This window comes from Terrapene carolina, unplaced genomic scaffold (assembly GCF_002925995.2).
Source record: "Terrapene carolina triunguis isolate 2854851 unplaced genomic scaffold, T_m_triunguis-2.0 Scaffold35098, whole genome shotgun sequence".
Lineage (NCBI taxonomy): Eukaryota > Metazoa > Chordata > Testudines > Emydidae > Terrapene > Terrapene triunguis.
In genome coordinates, this window is record NW_020699449.1 from 15570328 (window position 1) to 15594488 (window position 24161).

The following is a 24161-nucleotide window of genomic DNA, read 5'->3' on the forward strand; positions in this document are numbered from 1 at the left end:
GGCGGCGCGGCGGAGTGGAGCTGCCTCACCTGCCTGGCCTCCTACTGCGGGGCCCACGCGCGGCCGCACCTCGGGGAGCCCGGCGGGGCGCCCGCCTTCCGCGGGCACCGCCTGGGCCCGGCCGGGGAGGCGGCGGCCGAGCTGCGGGCGCTGCGGGAGCGGGGCCGCTGGTGCCCCGAGCACCGGGAGCGGCCCCTGGAGCTGTTCTGCGCCGACTGCGCGCTCTGCGTGTGCGCCCTGTGCCCGGTGCTGGGCGCCCACCGCGGCCACCGCGTCAGCCTGGTGGGGCCGGCCGCGCAGGGCACCAAGGTAACGGGGGTATGGACCGGGCGCGGACCCTCTATGGACCGGGCTCCTGCCTGGCGTCTGCCCCTCTAGGGCCTGGGCACAGGCCCCTGCCTGGAGCTTGATCCTGTATGGACCGGGCGTAGGGCCTGACCCTGGTTCACCTGCAGAGTCCCTGCCTGGTACCCAGCTGTGTAGACGGGCCCATCCCGCTTCATTGCCCCACTCTGAGTGAGTTACTGTGGGTGAAGCCCTGGAATGGGTTCCCTAGGGAGGTGGTGGAATCTCCTTCCTTAGAGGTGTTTAAGGTCAGGCTTGATAAAGCCCTGGCTGGGATGATTTAGTTGGGGTTGGTCCTGCTTTGAGCAGGGGGTTGGACTAGATGACCTCCTGTGGTCCCTTCCATCCCTGATAATCTATGATTCTGTGACATGGAGCCAGGTTGTTTTGGCTGTTGTGAGGCTGTAGGGCTCGCTGGTGGGAGAGCAAACCGAGGGTCGTCACCCCCAGGAGCCCCCAACCCTGGAAACCTGCCGTGTAATGACCATTGACCGGAGAAGGTTCCATTTGGTGATCTGCCTGCAGGCTGCATTTGGGAAGCAGGATCAACCCCTTTCTTAAGGAGGTTGTTTAATAGTTCTGATTCTGTGACAGTAAAGAGCATGTTAAGTGTGTCTCCTTCATGCCTCAGATACCCTTTAAGCAGAAAAGGCGCTCCGTCCCCCAGTAACTGAAACAGTTTTCCTTACACGTTCCAGAAAAGTTACTCTTGGGTTGGAAAGTTTCAGATTCAAAGCAGAATGTTTCAGAAAGATATGAGCAAGTGAAAATGGGGGAGGAAAGAATAGTTATCGTATTCAAAGAGTTTCAAAATATAAACCCAGTGCTCGCAAGTTAAAATACTACGGTCCTGTTTCGCCACAGCTTTGTGCCTTGTGTAGTCATTTACACCTAAGCAAAATGAGTGCAAAGTGGGGTCAAATGCTACTAACTATTCTGAGATGCTAGAGTTTGATATGTACTTTGCACCGGTGTAGATGACTCTTGCAAGGAACTTGGCAGTGGAGAATCAATCCAGCTGCTTACCTTGATGCTGAAATGGGAGCTTGAGCTCTTTAAATATCTAGCCTCTGCTGACATCTGCTGGTTTCTTGTTGCTAGAGATTTCATTTTTTGCCTGTGGATTCAGTAGAAGAGAAAGAGGCACTCTCCAGGACATGGCATCAATACTTAGGCTTTGTCTACACTTCCAAGTTGTAGACAAAACTTTTGTCTTTCACGGGTGCTTAAAAAGGGCCCCCCGCCCCCAAAAAAGACACAAGTTTTGCCGTGGCAGTGTGCTCCTGCCGACAAACTGAATGCCACCTGGAAGTATTTTGACAACAAAGAGTGTTTGCACATGCCGACTTTTAGCATCTGCCGCTAAAAGCTGCGTGATGTTGACAAGCCCTAAGTGTAGTTGGTAAGCTGGGACATTGGCACACCAGCCTGGGCTCTGGCATTGTAACCCCCTAATTTCCATCGAAGCTGTCTTTTCTGACAATGTAGTCAAATGCGCAGACTGAATACACTGCTGGTCAAAATGTTGTGTTGCTGTGCGAGATGGGCTCCTGCCATTCGTATTGGAGACCGTGTTTTAGCAATGCTCCGGAAGCAGTGAGGTTATTTTGTTCATCCTCTGTAAAAAGTGAAGACCTCACAAGCAGATGTATGCTGGGATTCAAATCGGAGCTTTGCAGAAATGTTCTCCAGGCAGTTCTAAGTACTCACTTATGACCAGTGCTGCAGTGTGTATGTGTGCGCACGCGCTTGCATTTGAAGTGGGGGGAGTGGCATACATGGCAGGAAATTCTGCAGGTCCTCCTCTCGGAAATTCCACTGGATCATAGAATCATAGAACTGGACGGGACCTCGAGAGGTCATCTAGTCCAGTCCCCTGCACTCAAGGCAGGACTAAGTATTATCTAGACCATCCCTGACAGGTGTTTGTCCAACCTGCTCTTAAAAATCACCAATGATGGAGATTCCACAACCTCCCTAAGCAATTTATTCCAGTGCTTAAACACCCTGACAGGAAATTTTTCCCAAGGTCCAACCTAAACTTCCCTCGCTGCAATATAAGCCCATTGCTTCTTGTCCTGTCCTCAGAGGTTAAGAAAAACAATTTTTCTCCCTCCTCCTTGTAACAGCCTTTTACGTACTTGAGAACTGTTATCATGTCCCCTCTCAGTCTTCTCTTTTCCAGACTAAACAATCCCAGTTTTTTCAATCTTCCCTCATAAGTCATGTTTTCTAGACCTTTAATCATTTTTGTCGCTCTTCTCTGGATTCTCTCCAATTTGTCCACATCCTTCCTGAAATGCGGCGCCAGAACTGGACACAATATTCCAGTTGAGGCCTAATCAGCGCGGAGTAGAGGGAAAGAATTACTTCTCGTGTCTTGCTTACAACACTCCTGCTAATACATCCCAGAATGATGTTTGCTTTTTTTGCAACAGTGCTACATTGTTGACTCATATTTAGCTTGTGGTCCACTATGACGCCCAGATCCCTTTCAGCGGTACTTCTTCCTAGACAGTCATTTCCCATTTTGTATGTGTGCAACTTGATTGTTCTTTCCTAAGTGGTACTTTGCATTTGTCCTTATTGAATTTCATCCTGTTTACTTCAGACCATTTCTCCAGTTTGTCCTGATCATTTTGAATTATAATCCTATCCTACAAAGCACTTGCAACCCCTCCCAGCTTGGTATCATCCACAAACTTTATAAGTATACTCTCTATGCCATTATCTAAATCTTTGAAGATATTGAACAGAACCGGACCCAGAACTGATCCCTGCGGGATCCCACTTGTTATGCCCTTCCAGCATGACTGTGAACCACTGATAACTACTCTCTGGGAACGGTTTTCCAACCAGTTATGCACCCACCTTATAGTAGCTCCATTTAGGTTGCATTTCCCTAGTTTGTTTATGAGAAGGTCCTGCGAGACAGTATCAGAAGCTTTACTAAAGTCAGATATACCACGTCTACCACTTCCCCCCATTCACAAGGCTTGTTACCCTGTCAAAGAAAGCTATCAGGTTGGTTTGACATGATTTGTTTTTTTACAAATCCATGCTGACTGTCACTTATCACCTTATTATTTTCTAGATGTTTGCAAATTGATAGCTTAATTATTTGCTCGATTATCTTTCCGGGTAGAGAAGTTAAGATGACTGGTCTGAATTACTGGTCAGGAAGACTGGATCTAATCATGGATTTCTACATAAAAGTGCATTCTGGAATATGCTGCTCAAACAGTTTCACTTCTGTTTCTACTGCCTGTCCCTTCCTTCTCACATTTATCTCCAGACTTCTTCTCCTTGTCCAGATCTAGTCCATCCCCACCAATCTTTTATTCATTCAACTTTTTGAAACTTTGCACTTTTAGAGAGAGGTAAGAGATTGTCTCTCTGTACACAAATTTGCAGAGGGACAATAGGGTTGAGGTCTGTTATTTCTCACCTCTATATATTATGTATTTATTTATTTAAAAACATTTTTGCTGTTAAGAAGCATGTTATCTCTGGCGACACAAATCCACAGTTTGAGATCTGCAAAACTCAGCATCTCTAATGGTATCTTCTAGGCTGAGCACTGAGTCCCATTGGGTAGATAGAAAGATAAACCTAAATAATCTATACAGAAGCCTCCGGATCCTCATAAGATTGGGTCCCTAATCCATGAACTATTGGAACTCATTTACAAAACTTTTCTTAAACATTACATGAATATATTGTCTCATACTATAGAATTAGAATTTATAATCCCTATTCCATTATGAGATATCTTTGAGCTATAATGTACCTTAATTAAAACTATCTTTAGATAGGTTTTTTCCTCCAAAAGCATTTTATCAAAAAAATCAGATTTTTTACATTTAAAAAAAAATCGTTAATTTTTATCCACCCGGCTCTGAAGGCAGATTACTCCTTCTGTGCCCCAATCAGAGGTCTAATGGGACTTCTTTTCCTCTGCTCACAGAGGCCAAGAGTACTTAAAGTTTAGGCTTCTATATCTATACCTAGCTATCTAAGTAAGTTGTTTGACTTTCAGTAGTGTCAAGCCAGGCCGCATAGATACCTAAATATGGACCCAGGAGTTTAACTTTAGGCAACCAGCTTCTGAAAATCTTAGTCAGAGGAGACAGTGGTGTCCATGTTGGCCAAACAAAGCAAGTCTACACTCAACTTCATAGCATTTCTCTGTTTGCATATAACACAATAATTTTTGAACACTGCATCTGATCTCTTCCAAAACTTCAGGGAAAATTCTATGCCCCAGTGGGCAGAAGCCTATTGATTTTGATAAAAATGGGAAAATGAGAACAAGGAAATAAGAAACCCACAAAGCCTCTGGAATGCATATCCCTCAACTATATCCAGGTCTGTAATTGTCTATAGATCAAAGAACTAAAGGATTAACACCTTTCAGCATAACAATACGGCATGCCCCTGTCTCAGCTCTGCCCTTCCTCCAATGCAGTTTCAAATGTCAACACCCTGAATGACCAATTTCCAGACCAAAAGGAAAGAAATAATGAAACTATTGACATTTGAGGGGGATGGGAGAAGAGCACCTAGGAACCTAGTTTTGCGGGGATGTAGGGATGCAAGGAAATCAGCAGGTGTATAGAACACGCAGATCTGATGGTGCCTCTTTCCTTTTGTCCGAGCACTGAGCACCGCCATTAAAAAGCACCCACTTCAGAGGGAGCTCTGTGTGGGGAGCACTTATATCACAAATATTTGAAACTGGACTCTTCAGTCTAGCAGAGAAAGTTATAACAGTCTTACGGCTGGAAGCTGAAGCTAGACAAATTCAGACTGGAAATCAGGTGTGATTTTTTTAACAGTGAGAATAATTAACCATTGGAACAGTTTACCAAGGGTCGTGGTAGATTCTCCATGACTGGCCATTTTTAAATCAAGACTGGATGTGTTTCTAAAAGATCTGCTCTAGGAATTATTTGGGGGCAGTTCTGGCCTGTGTTACACAGGAGGTCAGACTAGATGATCCCAGTGGTCCCTTCTGGCGTTGGCATCTATGAATGGATCACTGTGTGTGCAATGAGCTCAGCCTGCAGAAGCAACGAAGTGCGGGACATCCTGTACCAGATACAGCCAAGTGGCTCTTTTCTTTCACTCCAATAAAACGGCAATTGGATTTGGTTTGTTTTAAACAGAGCGGCGGTTATAGACATGCATTCTAGAGAGGAACACAATTTTTACTTGATATTGTCAATTCATACAAGATTATGCACAACAGCCAATCTCGACTCAAGCTTCGTTGTGTACCATGGCAGAGGAAGTATGCACAAGCATTATCAATTTCCTGGGTGGTCAACTGGCACAACACCGCAGTAGGCTAATCTGGAGGAGATCAGCATGGACCAGCTTGTCACAGTCTGACCCAGTTAAACTCGCTAGAACCCAGCAGTGTCTTCAGCCATCAGATAATACATACTTTTGGGAGCTTTAAAAACCTGCATTTTGACCCTTTTGTGCAAACTGAGGCAGTGTTCAGGCTTCAAACCTCTCACAACTGACCTGCCTGAAGGTACCAGCCAAAAAGTCCAGAGCAATGAAAGGAGCAGCTTGCACAGTCTGTTCTGGTCCCTTCTGTATTCGAGCTGGTTGGGAATTTTTTCAATTAATCACTTTTTTTTTTTTTTTATCAAAAAATACTAATTTGTTGGAACCAAAACTGTTCATGAAGCAGGTTCGGGTTTGATGAGTCTCCCGACTTGAAAAAATGTTGAAAAACACTAAGTTTTGAAACATTTTGACATTTTCTGAATGAAAAATTGCATTTTTCTGATTTGAAACCACTTTTTGTTTAAATAATGAAGCTAACTAGGTTAAAAAAGAAAATGTCAACGTGTTTTGAAATTTTCTAAATGAAACATTCTGATTTACCTGAACCGGAATTTTTTGTGTGCTCGCAAATATTTTTGAGATTTTGACTTTTCATCCTTATTTGAGATGAAAAGAATTTCAAACTCTGAAAAATATTCAAGGGATTGAAAAACTGTTCCTTACTTTGATTCTCTAAAAAGAAAGGAAATTCTCATTCAAAGCATGTCAAAACGTTCGTATTTGTGTTACTGTCACCCACCGTGAACCGTAACTTTATATGTATATTAGGTTAATTCTGTTCCTCTTTTCACTCTCTCTAGCTCATTTCTTTCTGTATGTGTTTTCACATCACAAGTTAAAACTCTGCTATGTCTCCAAAACTGCAACATGTCCCTTTCAGAGTCCATTGAAGTTCCCAATGCTCAAGGACACAGTTTTGGGAGTTTTCAATGGCACGATGTTTACTATTAACTGTGCTTGTTAAAGGTTTCTGAATCCCTTATCATGCTGTATTATTAGAGTGAACTAACAATGTGAAAGGGTTACTTGGGACATGGTATGGCTCTTATGTTTAAAATCACAATTTAAGCTGTTAATATGTAAAAAAATAACTAAGGGCTTCATCATACAAACAGTTACTCACGACTACCGTAGGAATCCATGTGGAATGGGGTCTATATGAATGCTGGAAACAGGCTGATGGGGAGATTTTCCAAGCCACAAAAGGGCAGATAGGCACCCAGGCCCAGATTATAAAAGGTATTTAGGTGTTGCTGTGCTCAGCATCGCAACACCTAATTGATTTAGGAATCTAAATCCCGTCATGGATGGAATTTAGACTTCTAGGTGCCTAACTCCCTTTTGAAAATGAGATCTAGGTTCCTAAATCAGATAGCTGTTCAACGCTGAGCAAGCGCAGCAACACCTAAATAGCTTTAACAATCTGGGCACTGATGCCCATTGACTTCCAATGGGAGCCGGCTGCTTTAGAAAATCTCCACCTTAATCTCTGAGGTCCGGATCTCAGACCCTTACTCATGGGGAGCAGTATTTTACTGCAAATAGCCTCACTGAAATCACCAGGGCTACTCACAGAGTAAAGTACTAACCAGTGTAAGGATATCAAAATCTGACCTGAATTAGTAAATGTAGTTCAGCCAATAAACAAAGACACACTTTTAAAATATTGAACCATGTTAGGAAAAAAATCAATATGTACCCTTTTTAAAGTTACTCCACCATTGCTATGTCTTGCAATCCTAGAATCATAGGGTTAGAAGGGACCGCAAGAGTCATCTAGTTAACCTCCTGCCAAGATGCAGGATTTGATGTGTCTAAACCATTCAAAACAGATGGCTCCACCCTCTTTTTGAAAACCTTCCATGAAGGAGCTTCCACGACTTTCCTAGACACTTTGTTCCATTGTCCTACTGTTCTTACAGTTAGGAAGTTTTTCCTGAGATTTAATCTAAATCTGCTGTGCTGTAGTCTGAACCCACTGCCTCTTCCTCTGTGGCAAGAGAGAACAGTTTTCCTCCATCTTTTATATGGCAGCCTTTCAAGCCTTTGAAGACTGCTGTCATGTCCCCCCTTAATCTCCTCTTTTCCAAACTAAACATACTCAGTTCCTTCAGCCTTTGCTCATATAGCTGCATTCCATACCTCTGATTATCTTGGTCACTTGCCTCTGGCTCCTTTCCAGTTTCTCTACATCCTTTCTAAATAGCGGTGACCATCTTATTTACAGCATGCTCATAGCTGCCTGTCATAAACAACCCTATTGAGGAACAGGGCTGGTATGTAAAGGAAAATTTGCCAGAATAAATTTGCTTAATCTTTACATAAAATTTGGTTATAGTACAGCCTCTATGCTACATCCTAGAGCAGAAAACATCTATTGCCACTGAAAAGTGTCACACATATTCACTGGATTTTGAATCCAGGCAAGGTAATAGATCCCTGGGTGATTTTCCAAATGAAAATGCTCAGCTGGGATCCTTTAACTGCTAAACACATATGCAGGTGGTATTATTTCTGTCTGAGCAACAATAGAGATTTCAGGGTGAAAAAACAGACTTTCCCAGTAAGTTTTCCTATGTCTTGCGGAAGTGATATCACCTTGTACATGTCTTTGAACTGTGCAAGAGCTAGCACAGATGGGCTGCTTAAATGTTCAAATACGTGATCTAGTTAACAAGTATCGATATTTACCTTGTATAAATACGTGATCTGGGCAGTTTCTGACTATATTCTTCAGCTGTAGAAAGTAAAATGGATAATTACAATGTTTGTAACCATTGTTTATGACCAAGTATGTATTCTGTTTTACATGAACAGGAATTCATGACAACGTTCTTGAAGGAGCTAGACTTGAAAAAGAAACAGGAAGTTGGCAATATAAGACATATAGAACAAGCTGTTAATGACCTTAAGGTAAAGTGGAAACTTGCTTATTAATCAGGGAGTAGCAACTTTCAGATGCCACCCAAGCTGCAGCCTAGACAGCTCAATCACAAGCATGGTTTTCTAGAGCGAAAGTAAACTTGCTGTGAAGTTTCTGTTGTAAATGTTATGATTAACTTTTCTGTTCCCAGTATTTTGTTAACTGGCAAAGGGCTTCTCTGTGTGGGAAGATTATATGGGTATAAGGTAAGGTGTGACTATAAACTGCTGTAGTTATGTCGGTATAACCACCTATGTGGACAACCATAGAAGAGGGCCTATTAGCAGTTTAGTTTATGTCACTTTGGGAGCGTGTGATGGGTGTTCCCGGGGTGCAACCTGGAACTGGGGTACCGCTGAGCCCTTTGTCTCGCCAGCCTGGGTTCCCGTCCACACTGTGACGCTGTGACAAGCTGCAGACCCCTCCAGGTCTTGCACTCACACAAACATTCATGGGCAGGGACAGACCCGAGTCACTCATGAACTCATGCCAGTCATTCATGAACCAACAATAGAGAGGCTTCAGCCAGTTCCCCCCAGCCTAGGACCCTAGAACTGTACCGTCTTGCCCTGGTCAAAAACCTGATCAGGGTAAGTTTATTAACCCATCTGCCCCTCCCTCAATATGGAAGGAACACAGCACAAGCTTTTTGTTAACTGAGCTTTGATTTTTCATACAGTTCAGTCAGACCACACTGTTTTTAGGTAAAATGTAAAACAAATGTATTAACTATGGGAAGAGAGATTTTAAGTGATTATAAGTAGTAAGTGTACAGATCAAAGTAGATTACCTACGAAATAAAATGAAATCGCAGTCTGAGTTCTATTAATTAGTCACGATTTGAATCAAGCCGTGTCTCACCCTGACAGTACAAACAGTTGGCAGATCTTTCATACATAGGCTGGAATCCACCTTTCCTGCCTGGGACCCCCTTCCCAGTCAAAGTCTTTGTCCGCTAGTCGTGTTTCCAAGTGTTGAGTTGTGGGGGGAGAGAGGCCACGTGATGATGTCCCTTCCCCTCTTTTATAGCTTCTGCCATGTGGAGGGAACATCGTTGTCCCAAACAAAGCCCCCAGCCCAGTTTGTGGGAAAGTGCAGGCACAAGATGGAGTCCAGTATCACATGATCTAGTCACATGCCCTTGCATGCTTCGATGAGTCATAGCAGCCATTATCCATATACTGGATGAAGTGTTCACAGGAAGGCCCACCAGGTGGGTTTCTTAATGGGCCATGACCTTGAATAGTCCACTTACAATGTGCTGGTTAGACTGGATGTAACCTACCTGCGGGGTGTCACCCCTGGAGCAAACACATTTGAAATAGTGGTACATAGTCAATATTTATAACTGCAGATACGATGACAGCACATACAATCCAACAGGATATTAATGTTCAACAGATCAAGACTTTTAGAATGATACCTCACAAGGCATACTTTGTACAAATCATATCATAATCCTATCACCATGGTAAATATGGGGGCGCCAGGGCGTTGCTTTGGGGTACAGAGTGTCGCAGAGGGGTTTAAGCTGAACTGAAAAAAGCCAGTCTTTTAGAATAAGAGTGCCCACATGGGGAGTTATACCTGTTTAACTGTACTGGTATAACTGGTAAACGTTTCCCATGCAGACAAGCCCAATGTCTTTCTTCACACAACGCACAGTCAACCTGTGGAACTCCTTGCCAGAGGATGTTGTGAAGGCCAAGACCATAACAGGGTTCAAAAAAGAAATAGATAAATTCATGGAGGATAGGTCCATCAATGGCTATCAGCCAGGATGGGCAGGGATGGTGTCCTTAGCCTCTGTTTGCCAGAGGCTGGGAGTGGGCGACGGGGGATGGATCATTTGATGATTACCTGTTCTGTTCGTTCCCTCTGGGGCACCTGGTACTGGCCACTGTTGGAAGACAGGATACTGGGCTAGATGGACCCTAGGTCTAACCCAGTAGGACCATTCTTATGTTCAGTGTCAAATAGCAATCACAGTCAAACTGATACAGAGGGCTTGTCTACACTACAGAGTCGTTGCCAGTATAGCAATGCTGGCAGAGCCCCCTAGCGTAGACGCAGCGTAGCCAACAGAAGGAGTTCTTCTGATGGTATAGCTACGCCACCTCCCAGGACAACATTAGCTAAGCTGAGAAAAGCACTCTTCTGTCGGGATAGTTGCATACCCCAGAGTGTTTGCTGGCATAGCTATATTGGCTTGGAGTGTGTGTAATTTTTTTCACACTTCTAGTGAACATAGCTGTGCTGGCAAACTGGGCATAGTGCAGACTAAGCCATAGACCCATATTGTCTGTTGTTAGGGAGAATTAGCCAACCGCTGCCCACCTCAGAGTGACATCACAGCTTCAGCTCCGCAGCAGAACAGTGTATTTCCTGTAGGCACCTGCGCCTGGTGCTAGCAGATGCGGGGGCTCGCCTGAAACTGAAATCCTGCCCCTAGTTTCAATTCTGCAATCAGCCACCTGTTAGTGGGAGTGGAACATACATATCTGGGAGAGCTGTACTGAAATAATTACACATAGCAAATGATAAACCACCTCAGCTGGTGTAAATTGATGTAGCTCTGTTGAAGTTAATGGAGCTACACTGATTTACATCATGTGAGGATCTGAGTCCAATAAAAACAGGAAACTATTACTAATTCTGTGTGGAGAACTGTCAGCGTACTCAGCCCTGTACAGCACATACAGGTAGAAATGGTCCCAGGAGCTTCTGCTCTGAAAGCATCTCCATAGTGTACCCAGCAAATGGCTATCCGTGCGATCCGGAGACCTTTCCCTATTGGTTTGGACATTGACGCCGGCTGTCCCTCACATTAAGATGCCCTCATTCCAACTATTCTACTTACCTAACTTGTTTGATGATGGGACATAAAATATTCCCTTTCAAGCATACACAGAAATCCAGATCCCACGTCTGCCAGACTTCTGGAGTCTGCCTGATGTCACTCCAGACACTGCTAGCTAAGGGCTAGATTCTGATGCCCTTTCTTACTGTGTGAGTAGTATCTTACTGTGTGAGTAGTCCCACTGAAGTTAAGATGCTGTCAATGAGAGTAAGGGTATCAGAATCTGTCCCTGAGCCTTTTCACCCAGGACAGTAGCAGGAAAACCCCAAGCAAGTGTGGTTGTCTGGACTGTGGCTATTCCATTTTTGTAAAGGAAAGCTACAGATCAGTAAAGCTTTGTGGGAATGTAACTTTTAAAGTCTGACAGAGAAACATCGGAGACGCTTATACTCTGAATGTGTCTGCCATTCTGTTTTTATCTGTAGGCACACGCCTCGGCTAGTAAAGCGTCTCTGGCAGGGAAGTTCGCCGAACTCCGGTTACTACTTGATGAAGAGGAAAGGTTGACAAAAAAATTCATAAATGAAAAGACTCAACGGGCCCTCATGATGTATGATCAGCAGACGGAGTCATGTCAAGAACGAATTCAAATCATAGAGAGCTTCTCAGACCGAGTCAGGCAGATCCAGCTGCGAAGTGATCCCATTCAGTTATTACAGGTAGCATTGTACTCTCTTTCTGCCTCTGATATTTAATGGTGAACCACTTCGGAGGCTTATTGTATTTGCTTCTGTAGATACATATGTACACAGTGCCTTATCCTCTCTTTCCCCCTTATTACTGCCTCTCTGTTTTGGTGAATAGTCTAGCTCCTGCCCTTCCCGTTAGTAACCCACACAGTCCCGATTCCACCTTTAAACTGGGTTTAGAATGCAGGGGTTCTCACGACAAAATTTTTGGTGGCCTCAGAGTTCGGTCACCAACTCCTGCTGGTGGCCACTCTGACAATTTTTCCTAAAATACTTAATTAACTTTAGGAAAAACAAATACATTTGCACATATAGGTGTCCAAATCATTGTAATTTATTTATGTAGGGGTTTTTTGCAAACTCAATAATAAAAACAATGTACAGTTGTCTCTATTCTTTGCTGGACATAAACTGAATAGAAACACAGATAAGGTGCTTTGCATGTTCTTGTCTTTTGTGGTGGTAGTTGTTGTTTCTTTTGCATTTTTGGTTGGTTTTTTTTTTAGACTTGCTAGCTAGCTGGGAGGCAGTGAAAAGCGATATTAACGAACATATAAATATCACGCAAAAAGAACAGGAGTACTTGTGGCACCTTAGAGACTAACAAATTTATTAGAGCATAAGCTGCTATGCTCTAATAAACACGGCTGCTACTCTGAAACATATAAATATCACCTTTCACAGCAGACTTACTCAGCCCTGGCAAGCTGGGGGACAAATTAAGCCCTGGATGGGGAGGTGGGTAGGGAGGCAGCGGGGGGCCAGTGGCAATGGGGAGGGTGGTGAGCCCAGGACCAACACCCAAAGCCTAGGGCTGGAGGACACAACAGGGGCCAGCAGTAATGGGGGGCGGGGTTTGAGCCTGGGGTCAGAGCCCGAAGCCCAATGGCTGGATCCTGGGGTCCCACGGCTGGGGGCGCAGCCAAAGCCCAGGGCCGGAGGAGGCAGCGGGGGCCAGGAGTGATGGGCAGAATGGTGGGGCCGGGGGATTGAGCCTATGGCTGGAGCCCGAAGCCCTACGACTGGAGGGCTGTCACCTGCCACCCAAGGGCTGAAGCTGGAAGCCAGAGCCCCACTGCTTTCATCCCCACCTTCCACCCCCTGCAATCACCACCTAGGAGGCTGTGGCCAGAAGAAAAGCTCCTGGGGCAGCATTTGAGAAACGCTGGTTTAGATCACCTGGATCTTTACCATTAAGTAAAAGAGAGGGGCTAAATTATATCCATTTGTTCTATATCCCTGTACCTTTTTACAAGGTCAGCACCTCCAGCCCCCTCCTGTGCAGAGCATGCCCAGCTGAACATGTGAGGAAAGGGATACCTGTTAAGAAACCTCTGAGAGCTGAGTGTGTCAATTGTTCTCTTCACTTACACCACAGAAGTTCCTAGGGTCTCACAGATGACAAGCATCATTTTCTGGAAGGCGGGGCCTACACTATCACCTACTGGTAGATGCTACCCGTAGCTCTCTCCGTGATCCTCTTCATACAACGGCATAAAGACCTGCAAAATTATGACACAAATGCAGGAGGACACTTGATCCTTCGATGTCAGTTGCTTGGGAAGGCCTGTGTTTGCTCCTCCCAAAGCCTCATGACCTATTTTTTATGGCAGGGATTTACTGTACCACTCTGCAGTAAGAGCTGTGGGGCAGATTTTCAGAAGTGCTCAGTACCCAACAACTTCCATTGAGAATAGCAGAGAGTCCACCTCCACCCACCCCAAATGAGACCAGTGGGAGCTGCTGGGCGTGGAGCGCTATTGAAACTCTGGCCACTTCACTTTAGGCACCTGAATAGGAGCTGAGCTCTTGGCAGTCTGGCCTATGCACGCTGCAGGGGTAGGAAATTCAGAGCCTGCCCTTGTATTTTCTGCACTGAACCCTAACAAGGCTATAGGCAGGCCAAATTCCCTTCGTAATTCAACATTTCCCCCAAGACTGCAGTAGTACCCAGCTCACTCCTTACACTGGGAGGCAGGCTGGCTGCACCAACACGTGGGCTATTGCCATTGCATTAAGCAGCCCAAACATGAGGAGAATTAAAGGGCTTAGTTATTATGGACAGTAGGTTTTACTGATTGTTTTTGATATATCCCTGCTTGCTGGAGAAAGAGAGTGCAGATTTGTGGCTCCACCTCCGCTTTTGAGCCCGGGTGGGGGTTTGGAGAGGGAAGAAATGGCCAAAAGGTATTGCCTGACTCTAGGATTTGATTCTGTGTCTGCAGGACTACTCAGCATCAGAAAAAGAAATACAGGAGCAGAGGGCTCCGGCGGAACAGTGGCACCCAGTGCCTATGTCGTTTGAGCATGTTATGAACCATTACAGGGGCTTCGCAGGAGCTATTCAGTCCGTTCTGCAGAAATCTTTAGAAGCTCGTCTGAAAGAAGGTACCATTGACCGTGCCGTGTTTTTAACCCTTTCGATTTTGCAGCCTCATGCTGTCTGCTTATTCTTTGTTCACTATTGGCACTCAGTAGTGCTCGCAGGCAGACAGGCACCATATAGCAGTAGTGTAGCCAAGGGTAAATGCAGGTAAACTTTTACCCGTTTCTCATTTGGCGAGTAAGGAGTTTAGTTTAGGTTAGCTTTACCCACTTTGCCTTTTACCACTACACCACTGCCATATAGTCAGTACATTGAACATGCATTACTGTTGCTCATTTTACATGACACATGCAATATGTGTCTGCCTGTTGCTGGCAGTTCTGCAAAACCTCATTGGTCTTGACTTTTCTGTTGCTCTTTTTGGCCAAACGTAAACCAAGGTGGGTTAGATGCAGGTTCCATTTCCCAAAAGCCACCAGGATAAATGGTTCTAGCTTTGGCCTCTGTCTAGCTACAAACTACTGAAAATAGGGAGTCCCAGTGCCTTCAGAGAGAGAAAAGGGTGCTGAGTGACAGCCCTTCGGAACGAGAGAGCCAACTCACGGAACTTACTGCTGGGAAAGGCCTGTGAAAACCACTGGTCCTTCAGTAGCAATGGAACTTACACTGTCACCTTGGGGAGACTGTTCCACAATCTCGCCATCAGGGAGTTTTCCTTGATAGTCAACCTAAATTTCCCTGTTACATTTTGTCTCATTGCTCTTGTAGGGCCCTAACTATTTCCTGTCTGTCTTTGGGGTTGGCATCCTTCACGTATTTGTAGTCTTGTGTCCTCCCTTTAATTGCCTCATAGGGTCTGTCTACCCTGCAGTCAGAGGTGTGACTGCAGCATGTGTAGACAGAACCAAGCTAGCTTTCATCTAGCCAGCTCGACTAACAATAGCCCTGAAGATGTGGCAGCATGGGCTAGCTACTTGACTACATACCCAGGGTCCCGGGTGAGCTTGTACAGCCATGCTGCTGCAGCTTCACTGCAATTGTTGGGCAAGCTCGTTAGATCCAAGCCGGCTCCGGAGTGTTTACTCATGCTGCAGTCACACTTCTGATGGTAGGGCAGACATCTCCTCCTCCAAGCTAGCCATATGTAGCTTTTCTAATCTTTCCTCCTGAATCAGTCCCTTCGGCGGTTCATAGGATCATAGAATGTCAGGGTTGGAAGGGACTTCAGGAGGTCATCTAGTCCAACCCCCTGCTCAAAGCAGGACCAACTCCAACGCAGGACCAATCCCCAACATGTTTCTCCGGAGTTGTGACTAGTAATGTAGAACCCAGTAAGATGTTCCATTAGTTCAGATTATTCCCAGAATTCCTTTGCATCTCACTGTAACCTATTGGTGAATGTGTATGCAGGTCTCCCTCTGTGCCAATCCATAGAGAATATGAGTTGTTACAGCCCCCAGCTACGGCGCCTTGGCTCTTTAGCGCTACAGCCATCACATGTGCCAGCCATCACATATACACTCAATTTCATCTGCATGTTGTCTCCTATATTATTTAGGAATGCCTTAAATGCATATGCAGCTGTGTTAGGGCAGGCAAGAGTAACTTGAGAAATGTCTCTCCTATAGCCTTACTAGCCTAGAGCAGTTGCTCATGCGCATCTCTCCTTTGTTTTTATCACCACGATTCTCTGTGACAGCAGTTTAGAGCTTTCTGGCCTTATAAGTACTTTAGCTATTCTAGTGATAAATACACGCCCCTTCTTCCCTTTGTTTTTTTCTACATAATGTCTACCTGTCGGTATTGACATGTCTGCTGGGAGACTCCTCCTACGCAGCTCCAATGGCCATAGCTTAGCAACATTTCTCATGCCTGTTTTCCATGTTCCAAATGGATGGCTATGCCCATACACTGAGCGTTGTCTTCTGCTTTTGTTTTCGATCAACTCTATCTTCTGCCATACTCTGTTAGAAGTGCCCCATTACTGAGTTAACTGAAAGAGCTCCCAGTCTCCCCCTTTATTATTATTATTATTCATGGCGTTATTTATTACGTGTATTGCAGTAAAGCTGGTGAGCCCGTCATGGACCAGGACCCACTGTGCTAGGTGCTGTACAAACACAGATCAAAAAGACAGTCCCTGCCCCAAAGAGCTTCAGATCTAAATAATAACCTACCTAGTTTAAAGTCTCCTAAGAAGAGCTGCCTAATTTGAACCTAGGAGGCCCAGCTCCCATAGCTGCACTATCTCACTCCTAATCACACTGTGGCTAGCTCAGTGTGTAAGACAAGGTTATACTCTGTAATACCGTTAAATAGCAGTGCTATAATAACAGATATTCTCCCCAGAGTGTTGAATGCATTCTGAACTATAACACTTTTTGAGCTAGCTTATTTTGTTACATGTGGCTGATATGCATTTTTAAGGACAGGGCACCCCTGTTAGAATATAGGGCCATGAAGAAAAACAACCTCCTCACCCCAGCCATATGGAAACCCCAACTGTTTATAGAGTCATAGGTTACGAGGCCAGAAGGCACCATTAGATATCTAGTCTGACCTCTGGTATATCACAGGCCGCCCAGTTATCCCTGAGTTGACCCCGTTGTGAAAGATGCACTAGACAACATTGAGTCAAGTATGGCATGATACAACAGGATGGCTTCAGGAGCAGTGGGGAATCCTGGAAGTTTATTGGTGATGTAATGAAGGGAATGAGTGATAGTACCCTGTAACCGCCTTTGGGATCACAGCACCTTTGCATGAATCATCAGCTGTCTGGCTATGTTCCATTTCACAATCATCTGTATAGGGAGAATACGCTCTCTGCTGTGTTTTTTTCCCTGGATGCTTAGAAACCAGAGATTCAGTCCTGTAGCATGATTAGTGGAGTGTGTTGCATCCCAGACTCTCTGAGTGGCTCTGTTGTGTGTTATGCATATCCATGCTAGCAAATGGACTTAGGGTGGGAAGTAGAATTTTGTACAAAATAAACTCCCCTTCCACTAGTAAAGATAATTTATAGTAATTGTCAGCCAATCAACTTGGAAAAAGGGAATGTGAAATTTTGCTTTGCCCAGATTGCTGTTAGAATTTAAAGCACTTTTCCCTGCAAACTCCCCTTATAAGCAGCAGATATGTCTTCCCAAGAAGAACGTTTTCTAAACAGCTTCTTTTCATTTGTGCCTTAGACATTTTCAGCAGCCTCAATGCCACTTCAAAGAAGGAACCTGGCGCGTTGCTGAAAACAACATCTACAGTTGATCGATCGTTATTTTTAAAACGTAAGTAACATTAAACCAAACTTTCCTGTGTTCCCAGAATTAATAACGAAGGTCAAGATTTTCAGAAGTGCCTTGAGTTTGGATGCCTCAGGTTTTGGGGACCTATCTTGAGACACCTTCAAAGGGGGATGCTCAGTACTTTCTGAAAATCAGACCCCTCTATGGTGTCTCATGTCAGGAAACAAAAATTGCTGTCACTTTTGAAAATCTTGACCCAGCATTTATATTTACACCTGCAAGCCTATGAACTGGCTAGTGTATCTAATGTAGCTTCTTTAGATATTCATATTCTGCGCCCCCTCATGATAGTTGCCTTTCTTAGGGCTTGTCTACATCTGAAAGTTAATCTGGAATAAGGTAGGGTGTGAATTAATTAAATTCAGCAGAGCAGCCCCACATGGAGTTTCTCAGGAATAACTCCCCAGGTAGACAAGACCTTTCAGAATTACATGGGTCCCCCATGTCGCCTATTTGGTGTTGGTTTTTTGGTGTCTCTCTCTCTCTCCCAGAATACAGAGGAAGGCTATGAAGTAAATTGTTTTCTTTAATTTATTATTATCAGTAGGGTGTGTTGTGGTAACGTTCTGAGTTTTGCATTTTATCCGGAAGATGGTGGGTTTTGTGGCCACTCCAATTTCAAGGCCATGAGCCAGTCACTGAGAAACAGCTGTCTCCTGCTCGTCTAAGTTTCACCCTGGTTGTTAAAAACTCCATTGTCCTTGATGGCAGAAGGTCAGAGTAGCCTGGACCCAACCCATTTTGGACCATGAATCTCAGAAACAGAACCTTGGATCCACACTGGAGGGTCAGTGCAGTGTCGGGAGTGGGAGTGTGATGTGCTCATGCTGTCCTGTGTTGCTTAGCTACTGGATGGGCTGCCATATTCTGAGTCAGTGGAGCAGTCTTGGGACTGATGCCTTCATCCCAACCCTGTTGCACTGCACTAAATTAGCATGTAAATCATGACATTGTGGATCTCTCTGGCTAACGTGCATGGCCTCTGGCCAGACAGAAATGGAAGAATGGGTTTCCAGCAGCTGTTACTGCTTGGGAATCCAGCAGCAGTGGCAAAGCCTCTCTATGGAGAATGATATGCCCTTGGTTAGTTCTCTTTCCACTTGCACCACTTCTGTCTTGCCCGGGGTCAGATACTACTACCTGCTTTTCATCTAGACCAGGGGTAGGCAACCTATGGCATGCGTGCCAAAGGCGGCAGGTGAGCTGATTTTCAGTGGCACTCACACTGCCTGGGTCCTGGCCACCGGTCCGGGGGGCTCTGCGTTTTAATTTAATGTTAAATGAAGCTTCTTAAACATTTTAAAAACCTTATTTACTTTACATACAACAATAGTTTAGTTATATATTATAGACTTATAGAAAGAGACCTAAAAACGTTAAAATGTAGTACTGGCACACGAAACCTTAAATTAGAGTGAATAAATAAAGACTCGGCACACCACTTCTGAAAGGTTGCCGACCCCTGATCTAGACACTGATCTTGCTTAGGCACTGAATCTGCTGGGAGGTGTCACTCTGAGCATTTGATATTAAGGTTAAGCAGAGCGAGGTGTTGTCAAGCTGTGACTTGGACCCATGATTTGGGTGATTGGCATTTTGCATCTTTCTATTTCAGGAGATGTGTTTGCAGAGTCAGGAAGACAGCACTGCATTGGTTTACATTCACTTTGCATTTGGGAAGTTACCTTTGCAATCATACGGGCTAGAAATACAATTTCTTGGTTACACAAAGTTGACAATGCTGGGTTGCTAGGGGAGGTGTTCAGTGCTCCACAGGCTGGTGGATTTGTAAAGTCCTAGTTACAAATAACACTGTGGATTATTAAAATTCTTCCAGTTTTAGTAATAATACACTTTACCTTTCACCCGTAACGCACAAATAAACAAACAGCATTTCTCCCTTTGGAGAATGAAAACAGCCAAGCTCATTTTGTTTGTTCAGATCAATTTGAGCACTTTGCTGGAATTTTGAGCTTACCTGCAGTGGAATGTTGGTGTGTACGTGCGCACACACACACTCCATTTTCTCCCATGAAAATATTTAACTTAGGTTTTACATTCTTTTTTATCTCAAATTTTGAGCCATATTTGACCTGACAGTATATTCCTTCAATTATTTTTACAACTTTACAAGCTGTAACTAGAAAAAGAGTAACTGGATCCAGACTTCTCAACTGCTTCTCCTTTTGAGGGCCATCATCCCTTTTAGTCCCAGAGTTACCTGCCTTCTATACAAATTTGGCATCCCTTTGTTTTTTATTGCTAAAAATGACTGACCCCAGCAATGCAGACTCATTGAGCCAGAGATTCTAGAGAGTTATTTACACCAAGCGAAGGATCCCCCCGCTTGTTACATTTCCTGCAGGAGTAATTTTTTTGTCTCCCTCATCTGGTGTCTCTGTCACAAATTGCATCCCACATTTGGGCCTTGGTTGGTAGGTCTGTGCAACTTAATGAAGCTAATTCAGTCTCTTTTTGTCGTCAGTGTCTCATCAGTGGATGGCAGTAGAGACTGCCAAGAGGAATTGCAGTAGATGTATTTTTTATAACTATTTATTTATTTAGGAAGTTTTAACAGGTTTACAAATCACTGCCATGTAAATATCAGTAACACAACAATAATAGTTACAGGTCAGCTGCTTTTTCTGTTTAGAGAAACATTCTGCATCAATTAACATCCACTGCAGGCAGATACTGTTCTCTCTCTCTAACCCAGGGGTTCTCAAACTGGGGGTCCGGACCCCTCAGGGGGTTGCGAGCTGTCAGCCTCCACCCCAAACCCTGCTTTGCCTCCAACATTTATAATGGTGTTAAATATATAAAAAAGTGTTTTTAGTTTATAAGGGGGGTCGCACTCAGAGGCTTGCTATGTGAAAGGGGTCACCAGTACAGAAGTTTGAGAACCACAGCTCTAACCAGTGTCTGAAGGAAGAACAGGGGCACAGAGCTGGTAGGTTTGCTTCCACGCACAGTATTCAGCAGTAGCTTCCTCTGCACTGATGCTGATAGTTAGCCCAGGGCAAAACCCTTTTCCTTTTTATTGTAGAGTGTGTTCAAGATTGGAGCTGGTTGGGAATTTTTTGGTGAAAGATTTTTGTGGGAAAATGCTGATTCTTTGAAACCAAAACTTTTTGTGCGAATGTCTCTCAGGTCCAGGATGGCATGGGGGGTAGGGGAGTAGACGCCAGAATAGCCAGGTTGTTAGGGCACCTGTGTTTTGGGAGACCCAGGTTCAGGTTGCTGTCAGTTGGCTCTGTGTGTGTGCTCTCTGTGTGCTGCACCAGCGCTGCACAGATCGCGGATGTAGCAGACCTCGATCGAACTGCCCAAGAAAACCACCGACTCCGTTCAGTAGCAAAGGTGCCCAGCCAGGTTTATCGTCACTGAAGCACCGTAGTAGCACCCGGTAGACTCTATGGGGATATTAAGACATGTATGCCTGTGACAATGGACTCGGCTCAGTGAGCGGCAGGACTCTCCGCTCCCCCTCGGCTGGACAAAGACACCCCCTCGTGACCCCTCTTTTATACACTGATACAAACAAGTTAGGCATTGCCCCTGTCAAGGCTGATTCCCCACTCTGGCACTTTTGAGTGCAGAAGGTGGGGGCCTGCAAGGATTCTAAAAATTAATACTGGCCACTCCAAGCTTGTATTAAACTCCCAAGGTTACAGCTTTTCTCTGACCTTGGATGAGTAGATGCTGCCACCACCCAAGTGCAGAACCCCTTTGAGAACCCAGGAAGGCGCACTTGGGAATTCCTTCCTGTGGGATACCCTCAAGCCCTTTCACCTCCCTCTCCCCCCAGGAATTGCTGAGAAAGAAAACAAAGGAAATCAACTGTTGCACCAGCTAATTAAACAACATGTACAAACCTCTTAAGGACACAAAAATCCAATCCTGTTCTTAAAAAAGGAAAATTTTATTAAAAACAAAAAGAAAGAAAATACATCTGGAACTTCGGCTTTTTGCTAGGTTTAAAAAAAAAAAAAACCAATTACAAGGATTAAGCATCAAGATAGCTTCTTGAGGTCCAGCTTAAAGGTTACAAGCAAAACAAAAGCACCTGGGGTTAGCACAGAGGAGACCACAAGACATAAAGAGATAAACCTAATCGCATCTTCCTAGACATTTCCTGATCTACTTACATATCTGGGGTTTCAAATGAGTAGTTTCTAGGTATGAGCTGATGATTTTCATACCTGGCCCAAGCATTTATAGCATAGCTCCAGCCCTGTCCCTGCTCTCCGGGAGAACAACCAGACAGACAAAGGGGGAAGTTTTTTCCCCAATTTTAAGAAGTTCTAGCCTTCCCATTGGCTCTTTTGGTCAGGTGCCCACTCCCTTCCTTTCACCTATGGGCTTTTTTAACCCTTTACAGGTAAAGCAAGTAGAGAACAGCTACTAACGGATTTTATAGCTAACTGGGGGGTCCATAAAAGGGAGCTTCCCCCACCTTCATTTATCACAGCCCCTCTGACATAGATAGTTACACTCTTTACCTTGTACATGTGGGTTCAATCAAAACATCTCTATCCTTCACCCTGCCATCCTGACCTCATCCTTAGGAGAGGTCAGTGTGTCCCTGTATTATCTTTGGGGAGTGTGTTTACACCATACCCTTGTATCGGGGTGTTCTAGTACTATTCTGCTGGAATGTGTTTACGTGAATCCCTAGTGCCTAGGACTGCTTGTGTTTTTGCAATACCAGCCCTGTTCTTGCCAAGTTCACATATCAGATATTGAACCTGCAAGCAGGTATCTGCTTTGTAACAGGGCCTGACTTTAGTTCAGGCCTCATACCAGACCTAATGTCTCAGGCTCTCTCTTTCTATTACATTGGTCTCTCCTCTGTTTGATTAGGAGCAGGTACTTGAACCTGGGTCTCCCACATCCCAGGTGAGCCCTAACCACCAAGGCTTGTACAGCAACTGATTGTGTTCAGCCCTGTATGGAGCATAATGGAAGACAAAACCCTCAGCCCAAGGAGTTGACCGCCTAAACAGGCAACAGTTCAAACGCACATATATGGGTGACTATATAAAGATCAAATCACAAAACAATCCAGTTTGTTAAGAATTCTAAGCACTTGTGTCTCTGGCTGTCACTCAAGGCTTTGTGGACAAAGTTATTTGCTAAGAAAGCATGTGAGTGCTGCTTTGGGCGAACACCTTTAATAAGTTGTCATTTTGCTTTTTAAAGTAAGGGCCAATGAGGCTTTAAGTAGGGTAGGAAAAACGTTAGAGCAGCTAACATGAGCTGGCTAAGCCCAACCACCTTTCCTTGTCTAGACAAGACCTAATTTTTTCAGACAGTGTAAAAGACTTTCACTTTGGAAAACACACTGATAAACACATACTGTGTGCAAGGAAGTGACAAATCGGCTCTCTAGACATTTGCACCTGTACGGACTACAAATTTGAAGTAAAATACTACTAAATCAGAATGGTAGCTTATCACACGCACTTTGGACTCAGCCTGCACTGGTGTAAATGACTACATAAGGTCATTGGAAGAATCCGGTCCACAATGTGTATATGTATAACTATTGTGTGTACACACACAAAGCATGTGTGTAAAAAAAAAAAAAAAAAAAACTGTTTTTCTGTCATTTTTTATTACTAAGGCTGTTTGCATAAAAACACAAGCTCTTGCTGTTTAATTCTCACTTAGCCATATTGTATTAGTTTCCCCTTCTATAAAACTAGAAAAATTATACTTGCCCAATTTTGTAGATAGCTTTGAAATCTAGGGCCAGATCTTCAGCTGATGTAAATTCACATCCTTATTCTGGCCTTTGCTCACGAAAAGTACTGTGTAATTACTATATATCACTAGTTATTAACGTCAGTGCCCAAATACGTCATCACAGTATTATCATGTGTGACATTAAAAGACAGGTGGATGTTTAAAGACCACAGATCCTATTTACAAGCAAAATATCCTGATAATCTTCAGAGAGAGAGGCAGGGAGAAAAAATAATTCAGAAATATGGCATGCAGCAGCAAAACCATTACTAATAGGACTGTTTACTTAGTTTTCCATGAGGCATCTGCAGCCATTTGAGTCAAGTAGAAAAATCAGTTCTAAGAAAAATAAACTTGTCCTTAAAAATCTACAGCAATAGTTGGTATTTTTTTATTTATATATGATATTATATACTTATTTGTTATTTAATGTACTGAATTTGGTTAAAATTTGGTTCTCCCATAAGACTGCATGTCCTCCATCCAGTCTTATGCAAAGCAGTTTTCCTTGGTTACATTTTACTAATGTTTTAAACTAGTATGTAAATTTATAGCTTGTTTTTAGGGTCTCTCCCTTGACAAGTTTCTTAAACTACAAGTAATCAAA

At 44.1% G+C, this 24161-nt stretch overlaps 1 protein-coding gene across 1 annotated transcript in view; it reads left to right on the plus strand.

The window, feature by feature from the left end:
* LOC113405350 (tripartite motif-containing protein 14-like) overlaps positions 1-24161 on the plus strand; it is a 43238-nt gene that overhangs the window by 17743 nt on the left and 1334 nt on the right. Inside the window, exons 2-6 of the mRNA XM_026646484.2 lie at positions 79-309; positions 8524-8619; positions 11915-12148; positions 14404-14566; positions 17696-17788. Coding sequence (XP_026502269.1) covers positions 79-309; positions 8524-8619; positions 11915-12148; positions 14404-14566; positions 17696-17788 — 817 coding nt within the window. The remainder of the gene's footprint in view (positions 1-78; positions 310-8523; positions 8620-11914; positions 12149-14403; positions 14567-17695; positions 17789-24161) is intronic.